Source organism: Bradysia coprophila, unplaced genomic scaffold (genome assembly GCF_014529535.1).
Source record: "Bradysia coprophila strain Holo2 unplaced genomic scaffold, BU_Bcop_v1 contig_350, whole genome shotgun sequence".
NCBI classification, from domain to species: Eukaryota; Metazoa; Arthropoda; class Insecta; order Diptera; family Sciaridae; genus Bradysia; species Bradysia coprophila.
The window spans coordinates 5,237,926-5,261,028 of NW_023503608.1; the positions used below are offsets into that span (position 1 = coordinate 5,237,926).

Below are 23,103 nucleotides of genomic sequence, written 5' to 3' on the forward strand. Positions count from 1 at the left end.
AGAGCATAGTTACTCTTCCCTTTCCCATGGATCGCGTGAAGCGAGAGTGGAGATAAAATGCTGTTTCGACCTCTAACCATCTTCAGTCCATAATTATCCAAAATTGCTAAATTGTTCTTTAGCCTGGATATATTAATCAATCCATGAAGGCCATGTTACCAATTTTATTTTAGTCAGTTTGCCCGTATATAAAGTGAGGCTTGAAATACAAATTCATTTTCGTAATAATCTAACTAGCACTGTTATATAGATTGAACGCATTGTAATTAATCTAATAATTTTTTAAATTCCTTTCAATGGCTTATTATTCGAAACTATCCGCGCAAAGTTTTAAACTTCGAAATACATAGATGGAACTGGGAGCCACAAAACAAATGTTCGAATTTTTATTGTCATTAAGGATAACCCATAATATTATTAAGAATAATCACAAGCGTTTCATTCGAATGAAACGAGATGGCGACATAGTATTTGGTTTGTATCAAAACTGAAGACTCGGAACCTCTTAAAGCTCTCTCGATCATATTCATGTAAATAAATGTTTTTGATAAATATAAAAACAAGTGGAATTTCATTTATGGATAAAAGTGCTACAAAAACTAGTCAAGTCCAACAGTCGTTTTCAACAGCACTTACGGCGTGAATTTGACCTTGCTTTGCATTTTATAAAACGAACGCTGCAATAACTCATAAAAATTCCATATCAACACTGCTTTGAGTGTTGAAATATCCCATCAAACTGGTGTGGAAATGTTTGACAATTCAATCTAGTTATCGATATGGAAATCTGTAATATTTTAATTCTCGGTGGCACAAACACTTTTACATACAACACTCAATGATTTCGCATGATTTTACAATCCACTTTAACGCAGCAATAGTTTGAAATCAATGAGTTTTATGTGTGAATACATAAAGTGGACAAAAGATATCGGAGGTGCACATCATTACATGTATACGCTGTACCAGCTATAACTGATGTTGCACCTCATTGAACTTTTTATGTATGTAAAACCGACAAAGATGGTTTGTTCCCGTACATCTACAAATACACCCTTGCTTTCTCGGTTATAAATGGTTTGGCCTGTTTCACGAATTGTGCATGGTAAAGGACTCTGTCTATTTCAGAATGGGAAAATATATTCCAGCGACCGAATTTTTGAATTCACGCCGTAAGTGCGGTCGAAATTCAAAAGGCAGCGTTGAAATTTATTTTTGGTTCACTTTTGCGTCGACTCGTTTAATTTAAATTCAAATTTTAGGCACATTTACGGCGTGAATTTACCAACGGAATTTCTCCTTTCACAATTACAACATTTTTAATCAATTTACCAATATTTTCACTAATTCTAAAATAACAATTGTAGTTCCTTGTTGCACCACCGTCATTTTTTATTACCAACTGCACCGAAACCTTCATAACATAAATTTCTAGTCAAAGTGGAAACGTCGTTTCAAATCAAATTTATTGATTGAATAAAACATTCAAAATACAAAGTGGATTTTTAATCTTAAAAGTATGGCATACGACCGAAAAAGGAATTGGTGCTGGCATAGTCGTCTTGTCTTTCGAAGCCGATGCTCCAAAGTAATTTGGAGCAATAACTGCAGTCTTTTCGCACATAGTTCAAATGTAATAAATTGCTGTGCATTTGAATGACCATCGAGGTCGCAGCGGATCCTTCAATTGTGAGTGTAAACTTCTTTGTGTCGGACCGATTTTGAATAACTTTCAGCAACGAATCGTAGAATTTCTGGTTGAACAATGTTGTTGCGTGATGTGTGTGAATTGCAAGGGAACATAATTTTGGTGAGGTGTCGACAAGACTTTGCAGACCACCAGTTGTGAAAAATGAGTCCGTTTCGTGAAGAAATACCAGTTCCAAGTGCTCCAACAACGGCAATTGTTTAGCCAACTTTATGAGATGTGCGTCGAAATGTGAACGGATTGGAGACAAAGTTAAGCTCTTTAATGCTTTCAATTCTAGAATGTTGTCCATGAATTCTAGGTTTGAAGGACAATCAAAAAATTTCAAATGTTCGAGTGAAACATTTCGTAATGCCACGATCACTGGCACAAATTCTTTTTCACCTCGATGAAGTTGCAAGAATTTTATGGATTTTAGTTTCCCGATCTCGTCAATATATTCGAAGGAAGGATTGAAATCATCGGCTTTACAGCGCAGAATCAGTTCCTCAAGATTTTCCAATTCATTAGCCATCAGACAAACCGCTTTGAAAGCTTTATGGTTGAAAGTTTCCAGCTTCTCAATTAGTGGATTTTGTTTCAGCAATGCAAATACTGTTTGAAGATTGAGTTCAACGTCATGGATGTACAACTCCTTTAAATTTGGATAGTGTTGCGCAATGTCCGACACCTTCTTGTCGTCGTCACTGGGAATTTCAATTATTCTTAATTTTTTGAGTCTTTTGCATCCCTTAAACAATGCTGTTGCGTTACCATCAAAGCCATCCGAACAATCAATTTTCAGTACCACCAATGATTCAAACAAAGCCATCGCCGAACTGCAATCCAAGTTGCTAAATATTTTCAGTCTTAGTTCGATGAGTGTTCCAGCGCAATATTTCGAAATTGCGTCCATTTCAATCGGATAGTATCCATTTTCATCGCTCAACGTTAACGACATTAATAAATGACCAAACTTACATAGAACTTGTCGCATCCGTGTCTTACATGATTTTATGTCGTCAACCGAATCATAGAAATGGAATGAGTTTATTGATTCGACCAAATCACTTGGATAGAAGAATATTCCATATCGTGCAGCGAAAGATATCATCGACACTCTCCTAAATTGATGATTTACATTCGCCAAATTGCATAAATCTGCAACGGTCAGTTTGTCGAAAATTTGCAGCCAACAAAAATCACTCAATGCCTCGACATTCGAAACTTGCTCGTCACTGTGTTCATCACATTCAAAATCTCCATTATTTGGTAGATACTGCATCGTCACACCCAGTCGTTTCACTTTTACCACTTCAGTATCTTCAGTCTAATTATAATATCTGATTTGGTTATTCCACTTACTACGACTCCTACGACTGCACTTCAATCTTTCGAATTTAACAATGAAATGAAATTGAATTCACTAAACCCAATTTAACTGATTTGCACATATATCAGATGCTATACAAAGAGGTGTGTGTCTTGGAAAGTACGTCACAATATTTTGTCTTCAAACGACATTAGGTCCCACCTTTTGGGCGGGTCAGGTCCCTTGACTGACAATTTTTTGAGTTCTCATTTTTCTCATAAATTTGCAGCAATATTTTCAATCAACCACAAATCGTAAATAAAATGCGACTCGTGTGATATACGGCCCTCGCTTCGCTCTGGCCGCAAACTTCCCACTCGTATGAGCTATCTATTATTCTGTTTGATTGCCATTTTGTCAAATTTAATCAGAGTAGATGCGAAGTTTTACAAATATGGAACGATGAGAGGACTCTTTCACTTCGATAAAAAAACTTAAAAAAAAACCGATAGATGTTCTTCTCTTACAGTTTTGTACAAAAAGGAAGTCCCTCGGTATTTTGCAAAACCGTCACTAGGTGAATTCCCTAGGAACGAACAGAACGCCTTCTCATTACATTTTGTAGAAGGATGAATTACGACCCGCCTTTGCTTTATATTTCCAAAATCGACAAAGGCTGAAGGAAAGACAATTTTTTTTACTTTTTACTGATTTACTGAAGAGGTGCCAGCGACATGTACCACATTTCTATCGGTATTTTATTATTTTTTATCGGTAAAATTGAATTTTTCTATTGGTCGAATATAATATCCCATAAAATTATTACGACTCGTGAGAATTACGGCCCTCGCTTCGCTCTGGCCGCAAACTTCACACTCATATAGGAGTTGTAACATATTTTGTTTGATTGTTGGAATAATGAATTTAAAAAAAATATTCAGAAATTTGTTGAGAATGACTTATATCTTATATTGCCTACAAAGAATGATGGTTACATTTAACGTTTTTCATAAAATTTCCTACACTTTTCAATCATAGTGTGCTCATCAAATTTTTCTGCCGTAAGACCTTGAGTAAAAAACATCATTTTTCTTCCTACTTGTTTCATGCACATTATCGAAAACATACCTATACGATTTACACACACTACGCAACAAAATCAAATTTCATCAAAGTAATCTTTTTCGATTGAGGCTATAATCAACAGTGTAAAATCCTGTTTTTCTGGGATAGCTTCCAGATCCTTCGTCCCACATAGCCCATCTCCGAACTTAGCCTCGGTATTTTACTTTCACAAATTAAAAAAAAAGATTCATTCAAATTGGTTGAAAATTACTCTAGTTATCGTGCCCTCAACGATTTTTTGTTACCCACATTTAACGTTTTTCATACCATTTCATACATTTCAATCACAGTGAACTTTTTTGTTACCCACATATTTCGGTATTTTCTGGTGTAAGACCCTGACTTTCAGGCCAGGGGATAACAAGCTCGATAAATACTTTGCATTGTTTTAAAAATAAATGACATGAAAATGCAATCGGTTAGTTTACCGAAATGCAATCATAGAGTGATGCATATCAATACAATTATCTACTTAAAACAAGGCATTGTCCAAATATCGTACATATGTGCAGGCAGCAGATACTAGCCACAAAAAATGAAAATTCACTACTGAAAAAGTTATTTTCGGCTATTTTAACTGCAATATTACCGTTCGACAGAGTGAAAGTGGTTACAATCTGAAAAACAACAAATACTAGATAATGTGTGGGGGTATGAATCAGCAATGATGTTCAATGTAATTATATTGTATGGAAGGACAAGTTAACTATTACAGTATTACAATCAATTTGAGTATAGCTATCTAGCAAAGTTATTTTTAAACAGTGCAAAATTACATTCAGAACAAAAAATTGTTCAATGATATGCCTCGAAGACTTAAATGTTGTTTTTATAAATATTTTAGCTTCAACAGTGTATTTTCAGTATATTTTTTAATGGACTATTTTCTTATGCATTATACCGCGAAAAGTCTTTTTCATGAGAGAATCTACTGTCAATTACCTGCAAAGTGCATCGTTTCGCGAACACATTCCTCGATCTATTTTGAAACGTAAACAGATGTAAACTTTAATTTGTGTTGATTTGAGGTTGGCTTTATCGCAAAATAACCCGATTCCTACCCCGCAGGCTTCAAGTTCTTTGGGGCCAACAAAGTCTCAACATTTAGACCAAGAAACTCAGGGACAAGAACAACAACCAAAACAAGATGCACTGTTCAGCTTTGATTGGATAATAATGTACTCAAATTTTTAAAGTCCAAATGCTCAAAGCACGGCAGAGTAAAAGTAAACCAGGCAGGAGCGCTTGTTTGACTAGGGACCTGAATAATCTAGTAGCCCTATGTTTTTTGCAAATTAAATTTTTCAACTTATGTCAGTGTTCATTTGAGTTCATTTTGATACAGTGTATTAGGTCCCTCATTTGACGTTTCAATAATGAACCGCTCCTGCCAGGTTTACTTTTACTCTGCCGTGCTCAAAGAGAATATGTAAAAAAAAGAAGCTAAATGGTATTAAGCAGTTATGCTCAATGCGGGCCGCTTGGGAAGAAGGCAAAGATAAGCATGATCATCCTAATCGTAATGCATCACCAGACATGAAAGAACATGCCACTATATCGAAAAAATAATAGAACCGGAACCAGTAAGTTGGAAATAAAATCTTAATTATTCCTAAAGTTCCTTTCACTGATGAGCATAAAGGTTGAATCGCATTAGTGTGTTTATCTATTTGAATAACAACGACAACTTGGAGCAGTTATCTCATAGTCTGGGTCAAGCGTACTTTCAACGTCAGTCCGAAATTCCTCAATCCTTTCTTTACCATCAAATGGCTGCTAGGAATTTCGCGCCGCGTCATTCACAATAATTGACAAAATGACACATTGCCTTGACTTGTTTCAAATAAATCTTTTCGAATGTTTGAAAATCTTGAAAAGCCAATTTGTGTCTTTATCCTACACTCAGGCAAAATTCCCTTCGAGAATTCCCAGTATGACCTGTGGTTGGTGAGGCGTTAAGCAAAAAGTGTACGATTCGACATTAATGTTTATCTCCTAATTAAGAAAGGGTTTGTTGCATCAGATGATGGGAAATGGTAACTTTCAATGGAGAAGTTGATACATAAAATACCTGATGAGATCGAGAGACGATTTTCATCTTTAGTGAGAAGGGTTAGTAAAGAGAGGAATTCGGTGTTCCACAAAGGTTTACTGATGTTTTAAACAAATGCCTAGTGATTTAAAGGACACAGTAATTGAAACTGCGTTAAAATAGTATATTATTATCATATAGGGGGACTCCCCTTATGTGATGATATACTGCTTTATCGTATGATGAAAGCAAGACAACGAAATGGAGGAATGACAATTTCCTCTGAAAATTTGAAGTATAATGAGTATAATTTAGACCTCTAGGGACCTATAACGATGGCGTCACAACATAGCGCGAATACGATAAAACAAAATTAAGACCAAAGCACCTAGCAGGGTAATAGAAAAAAATAAATTAGTACTTTAATCGAAGTATACGAATATTTCCATACCTTTTTTCTTAATGTCATTGCAAAATTACCATTGAGGCTGCTAATGGTATTATTGGTATCAAAATACTACTCTATTTGACGTGTAAAAACCCCTATTACCCTGCTAGGTGCTTTGTTAAGACTGAATTTGAATGAACTTGTGCAATTTTAATGATTTTCTTATGATGCGTATGATGTTAAATATTTTCCTTCTGGTGTAAAAATAGCGCAGCTAAATAAATGGTTATCTCAATCTTCTTATCTTAAAAATTGTAAAATAATTCTTCTCATAAAACTTCCATTTTGGCCCTGGAAACACTGGAATTATCTCCCATTTTATAATGTCATTGTGTGCTGGCAAAATTAATCGCTGCAAATGTTTGTACAGATTCAAAAACACCTTTATTCATTCGATCGTACTAGGTAGTGAGGTCACGACTTATTTATTTTAGCGTTCCTGGTTCGTGAGTGGAATTTTTTTTTGTTCTGCCACAGCAGCATTAATTCGTCAAAGTGATTCGAGTCGATCAGTTCAATTTGAAAAGACATGAAATTTCTTGTTATAATTACTCTCTTACTCACTGGAGTGTGCGGTACGTGCGAAAGAAAGATTAAATTTCTGAATTCTAGACGAACATCAGTCGCGTTCTATTTTTCGTATTTTAGCTACACCGGTTTCACCTATCGATTTCCTGACTGCATTCATCAATGGTCTGTTAGGTGTCCCTTCCACACAAAATAACAGCACAGTCTATGCGGTGCCTATCGATTCTCCAGAGACAACCGTCAGCAATAATGAAACTCAACCCGAAATTAAGTACGCCACCATCTGGGCAGATGATGATGGCGCAACGCATGTCGGATATTGCAAAATCGAAGGACTCCAATTTAATAGTTATGCTCCACCGGCGGCACCACAATGGTTCGGTTTATCGCCCGACAAAATTGAAAGTATTTCCTTTGCTGCATTGCCGGTAGGATATGTCGGTGACTGGCATCACGCTCCGGGACCACAGTGGGTCATTGTACTATCTGGAAGATGGTCCGTTGAAACGACTGACGGCAGCATATTAGAGCAGGGTCCCGGCGAATTCCAGTTCAACGCAGATAGCACATCTCGTCCACGTCCTGATGATGATCGGGTGGGCCACATAACACGGCAAGTGGGTGAGTGTAATAATGATTACCGGCATGAAACTACATAATGTACGGACTATGCTTGAAGGTACTGAGCCAAATTTGCAACTGATAGTCAAACTCAAGGCCAATACTGATATCAGTCGCACCAGAGGTAGATGTGCATACTGAGGAAAGTGACGGATGCATATTAAAATGAAACGCATTTTGCTGATTGGCATGTCATATAATGGCGATTAGAAATATCTAGACTGTTTAAACAAGAATTGTAAGTCAATAAAAACTATTTTACATTGCCAATTGAATACTGAACACTTCATGGTAAGTCAACCACTGAATGGACTGAGGAGAATACACGCGGTAATATGAATTTGAAATTTTATTGCAAAGCTTAGTCAACACTACGTCCTGTACAACACAGTAGTAGATTGAGCAATGAGCATTTTGCCTCAGCATCTTAGCCAAATTTTATGATTTTCAAGTGTCAATGCATATTGCAAGCGATTTGGTTGATTTTAAACTGGTTGATCGGGAGACTCCAATCGAAGTGTTCGGCCAAAATTTTTCAACAAAATCCTTCGTAAGTGGTGATGTTCAACCGAACATCGTATGTCAATGTGGATTGTAAAGTTATTCGATTTTGAATTCGTTGACCGGGAGACTCCAATCGAAGTGTTCGGTCAATATGTAAAAAAAAAATCTTTGTTCGACGATATTGGTGGCAGGGACTGGGAAATTTCCAAACGAAATGTTCAGTCACCTGGTTGACGACATTCAGACGGGTGAGTCTTCAAAAACCAATTATTGTTAGTAAACAAAAAATTATTTTGTCCGTGCACCGGCCCACTACTTGTATGCAGTAGCAGCGGTAGTGTTACGATGAAACAGGCGTTGACGGAATCGCCGGAATTATGGGAGGACGAAGAGTACGATTTGACGCAGTTTTTGCAAGGTCTAAAGTTATTTGGCGTTTTGTTTTTGGTTCGTTTTGTTTAGCTGTTTTGATGTGTTTTTGTATCGCTCGCATTAAATAAACGTTTGAGAATTCAACCCAATTTTTTCGTTCAAATTTGAGTAATCGAAGTTTTTGAAGCTTCATTGCATTCAATGAATCGGCAGATTTTAAATAAATAGCCCAGTGACTTTCCAATACAGCTATTCAGCAGAAGAAAAACTTAATTAACGTATATGGTACAATCGTTTTTTATAGATATTTGGTGGCCCTGAAAAAGGCCGATTGTTTAGAGAATGTCCGTTGTGTATTGTCATCGATTTATTGTTTTATGCTTTCGGGATAAAAGCTGTTTTTGTGCCATCGGGATACGTTACGAACCGAAAATACACGGTTTTCGATTGAAATATCCAAAGCTCATACTGGGCACCACTCTGCACAACTGCTTCGCGTTTTCGATCGACATCTTTGTTTGTGCCATAGGTGAACCACGACTTCACCTCGTACATGACGTTACCGACCTGGGCATCGGGGAAGTATGTGTGAATTTTACCCTGGACGTCATTGTAAGTGAAAGTCGTTGTTTCGATGTCCGATTCCGCCATTGTTTTGAGCAACACCGCGTAGAGCCTGTCTTCGTAGCCTTGGTATACTGCCTTTTTACCTGATGGCCAGACATACTCTTTCGATGCAAAAGCGGATCGAAGTGTTTTGGCTCTGATAATCGGATTTTGTGCGACATGCGGCACACCATAGCGTTGCATATTAGTCGTCTCACGTCGCCGCTTAGCTTCGCCGTTACACGTGCAGTTGAATTGGTTATTGCTGTGTTTGTGCCGTGCTGCAACTTTAGCAAATTGTCGTGTCAATGAATGTCCGTTCGTGCATAGCGTACGAAATTGACAAGTAACCAATTTTCCGAGCAGCTTGACATCCACAATGTTGTTCGAGTTTCGGAATATCTGTTCCACTCGACGTCGCTGTTTTAATGCCCAGTTACATTTTTTCGAACAAAAGCGTCTTCTAGGTGGCAGCACGATTCCACAATATTAACAATTTTCACGAAACTGATACACTCTCGCATTGAAAATTTTTAAGTAAATAGAAGAAAATGACAGTCACAAAAACAGACATTGTTTCCGAGAGGGACTGATGCTTGCTGACCTTAATGAAAAGCTACTTCCACTCGTCTACTTGGTTCGTTAAAGTGTTTCCGAAAGTTTTTTTCCCAAAATGAGCCGATTTTTTTTTTGTACGAAGTGCGGCGCACACTACAACTGTAGTACAGATCTGTGCGACGGTACTGTCGAGGAGATGATTTCGACCGTATGCGAATACTGCGAGGAAACGTTTTTAAGGCTCGAGTCGGAGAATATTTGCGGCCATTGTTATTTTGAGCACACTCCGACCGCAGCAGATATTTTGCGTGCAGAAATCGAATTGTGTTGATCGGTTTGTTGCTTAGACGAATTATTATGTATGATTAGTCTAAAGTTTGTTGTAACTCGGTTTAGCCAATCTTGACATCGTTGTTTAGCATACCCAAAACCACAGAGAAAAGAGAATCCTGCTGGAGAATAGAATGTCATTGTGACTCCACTTTTTTTTTGATGTCTACTGCGTTTTACAATCTCGGAACATGCACAATATTTACAACAATAGAGAAGTGAGGCTTGTTCACAGGGCCTATTTTAAGGAAATTAAATTTCCAAAAATTCTTAAATTTTTTCATCTCTTTTCGTCATTTTATCTAAAAACACAACAGATTGCATCGTAAATGTTGTTTTTACTGCCTTTTTAGTTGTTTTTCATGTATTTGAGCTTATATTAACTGATTACTTTGGAATAAGATATAACAGAAAACAAAATTTAGAAATTTTAAGATTTTTTTTTGAAATTTGTGAAATTTTGGAAATTTTTTGGAAATTAAATTCCTTAAATTAGGCCCTGCTTGTTCAACGACAGTGACGATCGATAAGGTCGAGTATGGTATGGAAGATTAGGTCAAGTTAGTACTGGTATGGCAATATTGGAAGCAGCTAATGGAAATAGAGTCTTTTGTCACTGTTGCAAATAGTTCGGGTGAAGATGCTCTCATGACAGACTAACCGTTATTTGGAAATGTTCAGTTCGTACCTTGTTTATACAAAATCCCCTATTTCACCTAATTCAAATAAATGCGTCTTTGTTAAGTACCCCAATTATTGAATGTTTTTAGCAGCAGAAGGGAAATCGAAATTTCAAAACCATCCAATAAGTCCACATGATCTTGTGTATTTTGTTATTTTTAAATTAAAACGATTTCTAAACAAAAAATGATGAGTGCCAAAATTAATAAATTATATTTTGCACATAGGACCAACATTATCCGAATTTTAATTCCTTATCGACGCTACCCTCTAGGTCCATGTCTTTGGCAAGCTGAATATACCGTATCGACTGTGTTCGTCAACCGCACGGACTGCGAAATGGTACTGCTGGCCCTCTTGGAATTGTGTTAGCGTAACAGCCATCGGTAGTAGCATAGCCTTAACGTCGCCAACATGACGCCATGTTTCCGGTGAAGGAGCTGCGGATGTTTCTTGGTAGGCATAAATTTGATAACTTGCAACTACGGCATGTTGATCCGTAATTTCATCCATCGTCCACGATATGACGATACCCGTCTCAATTTTGTTGATACGAATGATTGGACGCGGTGGTATTAACTTCCAGTACGGATTTGTCGGTTGATTGTTAGGATATGGTAGTGGGGCTGGATGTTGGCGACGTTGAACCGGTGTTAGTGTTGTTGCTGGTTGTTGCTTTCTGGCCAGTTGAACAATTTGTCCCGTTGTTCCATTTGATTTTGGTGCAATGGGAACTGGAATATCAAAAAACAAGAAGAAAATATAACTTGTTTGTCGGGTGGCTAGACAAGCTTTGACTCACCGTAAGCACCCCCAACTTTATGCATCGACGCTAGTCGATTTTGCTGAACCATTTGCAGTTGTGCTTGAGGTGTGCCCGGTTTCACAGTTACGAAATTTACTTTACCTTGTCCTACTACCGTTTTGTTACCGTGATTGTTTGGAATAGCAACCAGAGCGGGCGGATTAGTGCCATTTTGCGCAACACGTTTGGAATCTTCTTCGTCGGTCAGATCGATCAGATTGTTCATTGACGACGATGCGGTTGATGATCGCGTAATTGATGTGTTCGCAATTTTCGACTGACTACTGTACAATGTGGTGTTGGATCCGGGAGTCATGCTTATTGTAGATATCCGCGTTGGAGTCATTTTCTTAAGAATTACCGGCGGCACTCGTCTTTCTGCTGGTGCAGGGTTTTTAGGACTGAAATAAAGTAAAATTTAGAGTATCTGCAGTGCGCTTATGTTAAACGCAAAAGCTTACCTAGAGTTTTGCATTTGATTTGTCGCTACTGGTGAGAACTGTTTCCTGATGTTTCCGGGTTGTCTTAAATTATTATTCGGACTGTTGTTTTGAATTAATTGTTGCTTCAGTAGATTATTTTGCCCTTGTTGTTGCTGCTGCTGTGGATGGAATTGATTGCGTTGCTGCATTTGAACCTCATTTCGTCTTGCTAGCATCATGTTTTGTCTCATGATTTGCTGCTGCTGTTGAATATTTGCATTCGGGTCGTTAGGCCGCTGAGGTAGAACCTTACGTCGATTCTTCGCCAAAGCTGCATTTTGTTGAGCAAGCACTGCATTATTGGCTTGTGCGGCAGGTGGTGGTGGTTTCTGTACAGTGATTTCTTTGCGCGGTAAACTAACTTGCAGACCGACTGCTCGAGTAATTTTAACTGGTGTAACAACACTTTGATTTTTCAGTTCCATGTCTTTGATGACACGTTGATGCACCATTTCTAAATCACGATACTGTTTGCTTAATTCTTGATATTTAGTACTGAACGATTGTAGTTTGCTTTCCTGTTTCTCGATTTTATTTCTCATGTCCGCGTAGTCGGATTTATGAACAATCACTTCGACGCATTTCTGTATCAAGAGTTCTTCGAGGTCGTTACGGGTCATTTTGTCGAAATTTTTCTTGAATGTTCGCACAAAATCCAGTGAAAATGCTGTTGGACTCAGGGTCTTTTGAGGAGCTGGATCCAATGTAAATTTCGATGGAGCCTTAGTTCTTGTCTCACTAGTTTCATCATTTTTCTCAACCGATGTTTCAGCTTCTTTTTCGATGACTGCATCTTTCTGACTGCTTGATACTTCCGAGTCATTTTCGGGATGAACAGTACTTTCAACTTCAGCACCACTTGTTGTATCAACAGTTTCATCACACAAATCTTTTGCTATCGCTTGAGTGTCGAGAATTAAAATTTTAGCTTTTTGAACTGGTTCCTGAATTTTAGGTGCCGTTGACACCTGTGAATCTTCTGCCTTTTCCGTTTGTTTCGTTTCACCCACAATCAAGACATCATCATCATCATCTTTGTTGGTGTCACTTTCCTTTTGAACATTGTTGTCGGTGGAATCTAACGCGGTGACGTCGTTGCTCTCATCAGCAATATCGATGTCGTTGTCAACACACATTGTATCTTCCGTCACACCAACGTTGTCACTATTGCTCGAAGTTTCTTCAATGCGTTTTTTCTTGTTTTCAGGCGCATCGATCTCAGAATCACATTTACGTTTACCAACAGGCTCAGGAGATTTCGCTATATTTGCGTCAATGCTAATGCTTTCTTCGTTCGCCTTTTCTAAACCGTCCGAAGATGTTTGATCGACTGCTTCATCGGTACCGACATTTTCGTCTTCAATTTCTTTTTTCACTGATTCGACAGGTTCTACCTCTTCCTGCTTGCATGTAACGTTCACGTCGATTTCTACTTTCGGTTCCTTAATGACTTCATCGGACGGAACATTCGCATCGCCAGCATCATCCATTATATGGAGTTCACCATCGTGTTTGAATTTAATGTCCGCACCGGAGCTCATCTCTGGAGTTAATGCACCGCTCTCACTCATATTGCTGTTATCATTCGACGATTGAACAATCAGCTGTTGTTCCAGCTTTTCATCTTCATTGAAATCATGGGCAACTGTGTCTTCCTTTTCCAACACTTCACTAGTCATGGATTCGTGTTCGGAGCTACGCGGTGAATCTATCATTTCTTCCAGTAAGTTGTTGTCGTTATCATCATCAACTTTTGATGCGCTTACGGTGCAATCTGTTTCCAATTCAATAGCCGTTGATTCAACAGATTTTTCCTCCACTTTTCGATCAACAATTTCCGTCTCTTTTTCACTGGGATCTTCTGTCGATACAGGACTTTCGTGATCGTCAACTTCCATTTGTTCAACGCTAGCCGCTTCACTGCTATCCTCGATCGATGTTTCAGCCGCTTTTTCTGGAATAGTCTTCGAATTTTCCTCTCCATCCGCTGACTCATCAACAGGCTTCGAATCAGTTACTTCTGTACTCGTGACAGCATCACCTTTACTCTCGGTTTCGGTATTGTCCTCATCCAGTAGGCATTCCTCATCCAATTCTTCTTGGTCCAAATCGTTGGTAATCTCATCCAAGAGCGCATTTTCATCAATCACTTCATTGACAGCCTCGTCAACCAACTCATCTCCTATCAATTCAGTGATGTTTTCCTTTCCATTTTCCACAACTTCACTGGACAAGAATCTATCAAGCAAACTCATCTTTTCCTCATCTTCAGTCTGTTCGACGGGAAAGAAATCTTTGAGATCAGCAACAACATCGGTTTGTTTGTCATTACTACCGGTCTCACTGATTGTACCATTTTGTTTCTTATCCGAATAATCATCATCAGCGACTTTCATTTGATTGTCTGTAAGGTAATAGATTTATTAAAACGAACCGTTCAATACCTAAGATGTCTGTTGCAATTTTTTACCTTTGTCTAACAAATCCAACACTTCATCTTTTAAAGTCTCACTTTTTGAATTTTTGCTAGAATGGTCGTCCTCGCTATCAGAATAATTTAGCACCATTTCTTCGTCTTCGTCGCTTACTGTTGGTGCTGAGGATTTAACTGCTAGATGTCGAAATTCCTGGGCTGATTCATGTATGTCCATCATACTTTTCAAATGATCATTGGACTTTTTCTGGAAAATAAGGAAAAATATATTTTTTTTAAATTTCTTTCCTTCAAAGATAAAATTGGCAAATGGGCTCTTGCTAAATGTTGTCTTTAATATGTTCGAACTTAAGAAGAAGACACATGAAGGAAGAAGTAACGACCAAGTTGATCTATTATAGTTCCGTTGTATACATCATTGTTGCCAGCATACAAGAGCGATAATTTTGGCATCAGAAAATAGGTAGGAGTCATTCTAAAAGAAAAAATGTTCCCCAGAACGTAGAAAAACTTCCAAAAGTGACCTTAATTGAAAATGTTTTCTCCTACGAAACTGCTAAAACCGATGTCGAGGTGCGGCGGAATAGAAAGACAACATCTCAAAGCTCAACAATACTGACAAAAATAACGATATCAACAAAATAAAGAGAGACCCTATCGATATCGATAACGATTCACCCAACTTACATACAATACGCGGTGTTCCGTCCCGTTCCAGTATTCCTAATGCTAACATTATCCTATAGCCACCGATCGACTGAATCGATTTTTATAAACTTTCTACCCTGCTGGTTCATATCGTCACAGCCGTTCATTTTGCGGTTCAAAAACTATCTTCTTATATAATGGACCTGCGCATAAAGTATGCGGCTGATGGATGGACGGGCGATTTTCTTTTTGTGGATTCACTTTATCGTTCCAAAGGTTACCAATCAATATATTCGAGACCCAATGCTTCCGCACGAATACAAAACGGAAGAAATGCAAAATGCATGGCTTTACATAAGACAATGCTTGGGACAATATTGAAAATTAAAAGTTTTATTAGAATCGCAAACATACGGCAGCTCTCCCTGATACATCATGGGTATCACTAAATCTGATTTTTCTTTAAGTGGAAGAATGGCGAACCGGCATCAGCAATAAAAAGATAACTGCTAGCACACCACCGAACGATTTGCATCGAAAATAAATTAGCACTATTTCCTCACGAGCAATGACATCTCGAATTACACATTTTTTTCCATTCACACCTATTGTAAATCGATGAATCATTTAACATTTAATAATGAAGGGTTTGTGTACTGTATTAGGTACACTAGATATGATACCGCCTAACTAGATACTTATATTAAATGTAGTAAATTGCCACGATTAAATTGAATACAATTCCGTTTGATGAAAAGTGCATTTATAAATGAATCGAAAGCAGAGGTGTAATTATACAGTACCATTTGACCGTAAACCGATAAACGACAGGATAATGTGCATATTTTGTTAATAATTGAGCGTTTTTAAGTTACAATTGTATTCGTCCAGCAAATCTAATAGCACACCCGAATGGGTATAATGAGCGTACCTATATTTCCATGTAAAATTACGACCGACTATCGACCCAATATCCGATTTGTCACGAATTTTGCATTGTGACATTCTGCTGGCTCGAGTTGAATTTTCTTCAAGTCAAGGCAGTTTCAGCAGAGATTATCTTTTTGCCAAAAAAATATTTGTGATAAATTGTTGAAGATTGAAAGGCCATGTAAACAGACTTGTGAAAGGAATAATAGACCTGGATCGTATGTACAAGTTCTTCCATGAAAAGACCTTTAAAACTACAGTCGTTATTGAGTCAATAATTTTTTAAATGAATAATTAAAGAACTCTGACGATTGGGTCGCCGTCAACGAATTTATATTTACGAAACCTCGAATAATTCAAGAAACGACGAAATTATCAGACATAGTATATTACGACCAGCTGCACATTATACATGCAATAAAAAAACAACAAAATTCAAAGTAAAGAGAAAAGCTTTCGACTGACAAAACAAAATAAATGCTTGACCGATCGCAATATACGTTCCATACAATACTCTTATTTATACCGTAAGTGCTCCGCTTTATATAAATAAGTTTCCATAAACGTATTACCTATTTATAGACTCGAATATAATAAATGCCCGCGAAACTAAAAACGTTCTGTTATCAGTTATGCAGCGAGGGAAGTCGGAAATGAATGGTGTACACTAACAATTAAATATAATATTACGACAACGATTACGACACTTCTATAATATAAAATTTGCAAAAGCGCCATCTACATAAATCACAATAAAATACAACAATATCCCCCATTCGCCCTACTTCTCCCCGCAACATCAATGAAACAACTATAAAAATTGTTGTTCATAGAACAATGTATACAAAAATACATAGCAACATTCGCCTTGCGTCAGTCATATGCTGCTTGCTCAATTGACTCAATTTGTATAACCGCAATACAAATATATAAAATAGCGGCGTTTGACATTTCATTATAAAATTTTGTTTGAAAGGACGGTCCCGCATTATTTTATATTGTCACTGATAGATTATATAATGACATTTTGATTTTGAAAAGCATTACCTTTTTTGATAAAAAAAATAAAAGCAAAAAAAATCTTGAAATGTTCCGCAAATTCCAGTCGATTACACTTTTCTTATGGCACGAGAACAACACTCTCTCAGTACAGCGTTCAAAATACGACTAGGTACATGCACGAATGTTTGTGTTTTGAGTCGACTGTGTGTTCCGAGAAACGAATGAAATGGCAATAGCATTTCACAAATTTTTTGTTTCACTTTTCAGCTTTTTTTTCTTTCTAGGATTTGGGGTGGGGCACTGACTATTGCAAAATAATTAGAAATTTCTAAATTGAATTATTGAAATTTATTTTTGAGGTTAGGAGACAGCCCTAAATTACATTAGAAAAAAATAACGTTAAAAAACATCCTTACCAACGAGCAATATAATCTCAAAGTATAAATAATAACAACGACAACACAATTACAATACAATTATAATAACAAACATTTTCATAAAACAATAAACAGTGGAGGACTAAAAAAACCCCCATTACATACGCGTATAGTATGTGCTCTGGCAGCGCTGCCTATTAGAAATATATTCCTAAACAGATGACCTTGAATAGTTCATAAATAAATTAAATTAACTACTGTTAATGCATAAAGTCTAACTCCCTGACGGATTAGACTTCTTCCCATGTTAAAATTCGAAAATCATTATACTTCAAAATGTTGGCTCTAGTTAGATCATTTCGTTTATACATACTTCGTGTATCGCATAAAAACCTATAACGTAAAAGATGTGAAGAATAAAATGGGCGCGCTATACGCTATATATGTATAAGCAGCACAACTTCGTATTTTCGTTGTAAATGCAATGAAAAAAACGATTTTTTCAGCCGAAGTAAAACGAAGTTGAATTTGTACATTTTGTGTTGTTGTAACTAATTAGAAAATCTGGCACAAAAATAAGACAAAATGAAAATCAGTAAATCCGTGGTTCGTATAATTGTGATTTCATACGATAATCGCTAGAACTTTCAGAGCGACTGAAAGACGAGGATGAACATAATATCAAAAATCGATAGACAAATTACAATGCCAGAGACTGAAAATTGTCTTCGAAAGATAATGTCCCTGTCATCGCACAAACCACTCATTGCCAAGGCATGAGTTCTCCGATCTATCCACTGACAATTTCCAACATACTCATAGGTATATGAGTGTATATCTTTAGTAGGAAGACGGGTGATGTGTAGTTATACATAGGAACAAAAAGGTATAATTTTTCTGTCGAAGATTTAATTTCAAAATTTAATTAAAATTGAACTTCAAAATTTTATAACTGTAATCTGTTCGGTATTCGGTGTTTTATCACCAGCATCATCACTGCAATGCTTTAAAAATCAACAATATGAGCTAAGAAATGATATGAGCCGGATAGGATACGTTGTTTAATGCAAAGATTTTTTCTTTTAATTTTTTCAAATTACGAAAAACAAAAAAATAAATTTTAATTAAAATAGGTACTCACACATACTACAACCGTGATTGTATATACGTATACGTAGCTACCACTATACCCATGCCTACATTTCAGAGCCACATACAATATAATGAAGTGAAAACGCAAAGTATAACATTCGACGTACGTTGTTGTGTACGGTCGTTCAGAAACTGACAACACAGCAAAATTTTATTAATAAAATGAGGTCATCACTTATCGTTGTTGCGGTTATGTAAAAATTTCCAATGAGGAAAACTAGAGACTTGGTATTCAGTCCGAGTCTTTACTTCGATCCATGCTGTCTTGTACAAAAGATCAGCCAAAGAAAATCCATGCGACAATGAGTGACGACTAGAATTTTAGTTTTGCTAATTGAGCAACAACCGAAAAAAGCTACAATTTCATTCATTCCAACATTAGAAAGACCATTGAGATTAACAGCACTTTGATATTGATTATCTAGATTATCATTGAAAGTCTCATATAAAATAGGAATGCGCATAACAGAGACAGCGAAACTCCATGTTCAAGACAAGGTGCTGTGCACCAATAGTCTTATAAGTACACTGTGTTTACTCGCACAAAACGATAGTTGTGTGTGTTAACGTATCAACCAGTTTCTAACAACATAAAGTAAGGCTGTGTCTCAAGCGTCCTAGTAGGCTAGTATCGAGGAAATTTATTCATTGAAGGGATTTTCATAATAGAAAGACCTCGTAGAACAGTCTTCTTTATTACACTGTAGGTCCGTTACAGGCTTTACTCGTTTCACTGAAGATTAAAAGTACAATGCAGTAAGGCCAATAACCTATTAAACATTGGTTGAATAGTTCGACGACGCAATCGTCAATTTTTTTTCTCTCCATTCTGTTAACTTGCAACTATACTTCTATAGATCAGTTGAGTTCATGTTTCCTTTATATAATGTAGAACGCTTCATCCCACTGAATAAAGCGTATAACGAAAATTATCAGAGATAACTGTGAACATATCTGTATGGTGGCGGAGTGCATGATTTTGATCATTGAACTACCCATGTCACTATAAAAAATAAATTAAAAATTACCCGGCATTGCGCGGATTTTTTTTTATTTCATGAACTGAGTCCCTTATTTGATTCTAATATAATTATAATTTCAAACTAACATTACAATAGTATTGCAACTAAAAATGAAAATTACAACATCCTCGTCAAATTTAATTTGATTTAACAACTTTAAACTACAAGAAGTGCCCTCCAAACGTTCTACTACTTAAAACTCCAAACGAGCACCACAATACATAATCTTTTGCTCGCTGTTATTAACTAATGTAACAACTATTAAAACACTAGTTTCACAATACGCTTATATAACTTATATATTGGAAACTATAAAATGTTGGACAAAGACGCTGTAAATGGTTGTCATTATATGTTTATCACTTACACAATATCACATCATTACGACGATTAGAACACTTGTTTTCTCTATAACATAAATGATAGTAATGTTGATGCGAAACGTCACGCCCAAATCAATTCATACCAATGCACAAATAAAATACACTCGCTCCGCTCGTGAAGCAGGTATTCTAAATTACATCTAAAAGTTATTAAAACATCATCGCATTCATACCCATCCATAAATCATTCGTCTTATATGATTTCAATATTATATTTACTATATCAAATAATGTAATAAAACGAGAATTTTATCATACCGATCAGATGTGGACGCAGCTTTAAATAACAAAATTGTGAAATGGAGCCTAATAAAAGTTACAAAACAACATGGGAAACGACAAAAAAATGAAATGGAAAATAACCCCACATCCCAATCAGTTTTATTTTACAAAGCACCGAACCATTGCCCCACCGCCACTTAACCATGAAGGTAAAGCACTATATAGTGCGACTCTATTTATATCATGTATATGATGACAATACGAAATAACATTCGAAATGCGTCAATTATTTCGTCGTTCACATGATTGACATTTTGAATAACAAAAAAATGTGCCGATTGTAAAGTATTGCAATGATTCGTCAAGTAATGCAGACGACTTGTCATTTTCCAAAATGATAATTTCAATATACCTTCTTGCTGCAGCGAAATTGGTATGAAATTTCCTGTCGGTGTAATTTTTCGTTTGCTTAACTTTGTGACACAAACAACACACTCTCCGCAACGTCTACGTACGACTAGGTACATAAGCGAACGAGTGTTTGTGTTTTAGGTCAAACCATCCGACATTTTAAATTGTGCGAGTGAAACAGCAATAAAAATTGAAGGCAAGGGTTTCTTTGTCGCATTGTGAATGGGGGGAGGAATGTTTTTTTTTTTGAAATCTAGATTTTCAAGTGTTAAGTGTAAAACGTGGACAAATTCCTTAGGCGAAATAGTCCAAAAAATGATATAAGCATCGGTTTTCTCGACTGCCACTCATAATTATTATACTTAAATTCATTGCACAGACATTAGACTGAAAAGTAATGTTTTCTGCCTAATGATCTGATTTGATGCCTAGGTATCGATTAAAAAAAACTCCTCCACAAAAATTGCTATAACAACAATACAAACAACAATCTATCCACCAAATCGTATTAACAGTGACCTTCTAATCATTTCTTACAAATTTACTTCAAAATAATTTTACGCTTTAGATCAATTCCATTTTATAAACGTCGCGTATCACATAATTTACGTGTAAAAGATGTGAAGAATATAAAATGGGCAAGCGGTGCTATACATAGCAAGCAGCGACTATATACTTTCATTGCGATGTGTTTAACGAAAAACGAATTTTATTCTGCGATAAAACAAAAACCCGAAGGTAAAACGAAGTGATATTTGAACAGAAAATCGCTTGTAAAAGTGACTTTTGGTGAAGACTTGGGCCTTTCTAAAATAAGAAGCTAAATGCGTGTGTTGCTATCGTTACGACACCGATATGGACTATGTTTATCATGAACATGAATCTTTCTAACACGGCCACGGAATATTAGATCGACTTTCAACTATGCTCAAATTTTTTGTAAAAAGTCAAGTATAACAGGAAACAAATTTCCTGTATGCTTCTGTCCCAAAGAATAATCTTTATTAACGTCAAAGAGTGCGCACGATCCACTCCAACTATCTATAACTTGGTTTGAATAAATGTATAAAGAGATAAAAGGTTTCTGTGTCATTATGTAGAAGCTCTGTAATATTTTCCAAATTACATCGAAAAAACGGACAAAATATCGAAGACCTCAAGATTGCACCTTCCGAGTAACAACACAAACATCGACATTAATTTACAAAACAAACGACTCTAAAAACGATATATATAAATGCATACTCGATGTAGGGCATAATATACACATTACCTTGCAGCACGTAGCCTGATAGAGTATAGTATTTATACATACATTTTTATATTATTGTTACCCTATAGCAATCAGTACTTTGAGAGTGTATTAATAACCGAAACATAATTTTAAATACGAAATACGACGACCCGTCCCCTGCCCTAATCTATACCCTCGAACCACATGCTAAAATATGACTCAGCCTCACGTCAGTATACGACATAAATGTATAAAACATTTATGGCCGGCTGTGATGACAAAGAAGCAATAACATTGAACATGCGTCAATGTTTTTGTAGCAAAACATTTCGTTTTTGGAAATTTTTGTAAAGAGGTAATAAATCTGTCAAAAAAATAGTGCAGGCTAATCTAAAGAAAATGAACAAAATAAAGTACCTCGGCGTTGATTGATTGAAATGTTGAACCGCTTCAAAAACTCAAATCAAGATTTATAAAACACTTTCCTTTTATCGCACGAAAAAAACACTCCTCTATGTAGCGCGCTCAAACACAACTAGGTACATTATAAATGGAGACGGAATGTTTTGGATGGAATGCGTCAATGTGAAGTGTGGGACTGAAAGAGCAATATATTCCTACTCCATTGTCTGTTTCTCAATTTTTGGAGGTTTGGGTTGGGGTAATTTTTAAGTATATATAGAGTAACAGAATTTAATCTATTTTGAGATTACAAAAAAAATAATTGTTTTGCATTATTCTGAGGGTGTAAATCGAAAAAAAAATCAAAAATTTTACGCCCTCTATGACAAAAAAATGCTGGGGGAAAAGAAAGCTAAAACAATTTTAATCAAAATGTTACTTTCAAATCAGTTTATACTTAAAAAAAAAAACGCCACAGATCGCATCATGTAGCGTATAAAATGATGTGAAGAATAGAATGGGAACACTTTATATACAGCACGTTTGCAAAGAGTGTAATTATAGCTTCGGCGTTTATTGTGCTCTTGTTTTGGAATGGAAAACCGAAATTTGCCGAAGTGACATACCAATTAATATTGATTAAAGTTGGATTTTGTTGTTGATGCATGAACATTTAAATACAAAAAAACAATTTTGTTTGAATGTTTAAAAATCTCCTCCAAAAATTTTAATTTTGTTTTTACAGTTTCGTCTTTTGAAATTAAGGCAGATAGAATGGCCCATTTCCTATTGATA

General features: G+C 36.4%; 2 protein-coding genes across 2 annotated transcripts; one reads left to right on the plus strand and one right to left on the minus strand.

Annotated features, from left to right (window-relative positions):
- The first annotated feature begins 6,991 nt into the window (after positions 1–6,991).
- LOC119080522 lies at positions 6,992–8,023 on the plus strand. The gene is made up of 3 exons (XM_037188932.1): positions 6,992–7,179; positions 7,253–7,753; positions 7,812–8,023. The coding sequence occupies exons 1-3, from the start codon at positions 7,134–7,136 to the stop codon at positions 7,892–7,894; spliced, it is 630 nt and encodes a 209-aa protein (XP_037044827.1). The 5' UTR covers positions 6,992–7,133; the 3' UTR covers positions 7,895–8,023.
- Positions 8,024–10,935: 2,912 nt separating this feature from the next.
- LOC119080394 (activating transcription factor 7-interacting protein 1) lies at positions 10,936–17,270 on the minus strand. The gene is made up of 5 exons (XM_037188713.1): positions 17,151–17,270; positions 14,562–14,772; positions 12,071–14,495; positions 11,607–12,010; positions 10,936–11,538 (listed from the first exon to the last, which is right to left on the minus strand). The coding sequence occupies exons 2-5, from the start codon at positions 14,743–14,745 to the stop codon at positions 11,075–11,077; spliced, it is 3,477 nt and encodes a 1,158-aa protein (XP_037044608.1). The 5' UTR covers positions 14,746–14,772; positions 17,151–17,270; the 3' UTR covers positions 10,936–11,074.
- Between the last annotated feature and the right edge of the window lie 5,833 nt (positions 17,271–23,103).

Excerpts from the sequence above, each read along its gene's own strand:
- LOC119080522 (XM_037188932.1), top strand. The coding sequence starts at position 7,134 with ATGAAATTTCTTGTTATAATTACTCTCTTACTCACTGGAGTGTGCG. Across the intron at positions 7,180-7,252 it reads CTTACTCACTGGAGTGTGCG|CTACACCGGTTTCACCTATC; the intron begins GTACGTGCGAAA and ends TTCGTATTTTAG. Across the intron at positions 7,754-7,811 it reads CCACATAACACGGCAAGTGG|GTACTGAGCCAAATTTGCAA; the intron begins GTGAGTGTAATA and ends CTATGCTTGAAG.
- LOC119080394 (XM_037188713.1), bottom strand. The coding sequence starts at position 14,745 with ATGATGGACATACATGAATCAGCCCAGGAATTTCGACATCTAGCAGTT. Across the intron at positions 14,496-14,561 it reads GTTGGATTTGTTAGACAAAG|ACAATCAAATGAAAGTCGCT; the intron begins GTAAAAAATTGC and ends ATTACCTTACAG. Across the intron at positions 12,011-12,070 it reads AATCAAATGCAAAACTCTAG|TCCTAAAAACCCTGCACCAG; the intron begins GTAAGCTTTTGC and ends ACTTTATTTCAG.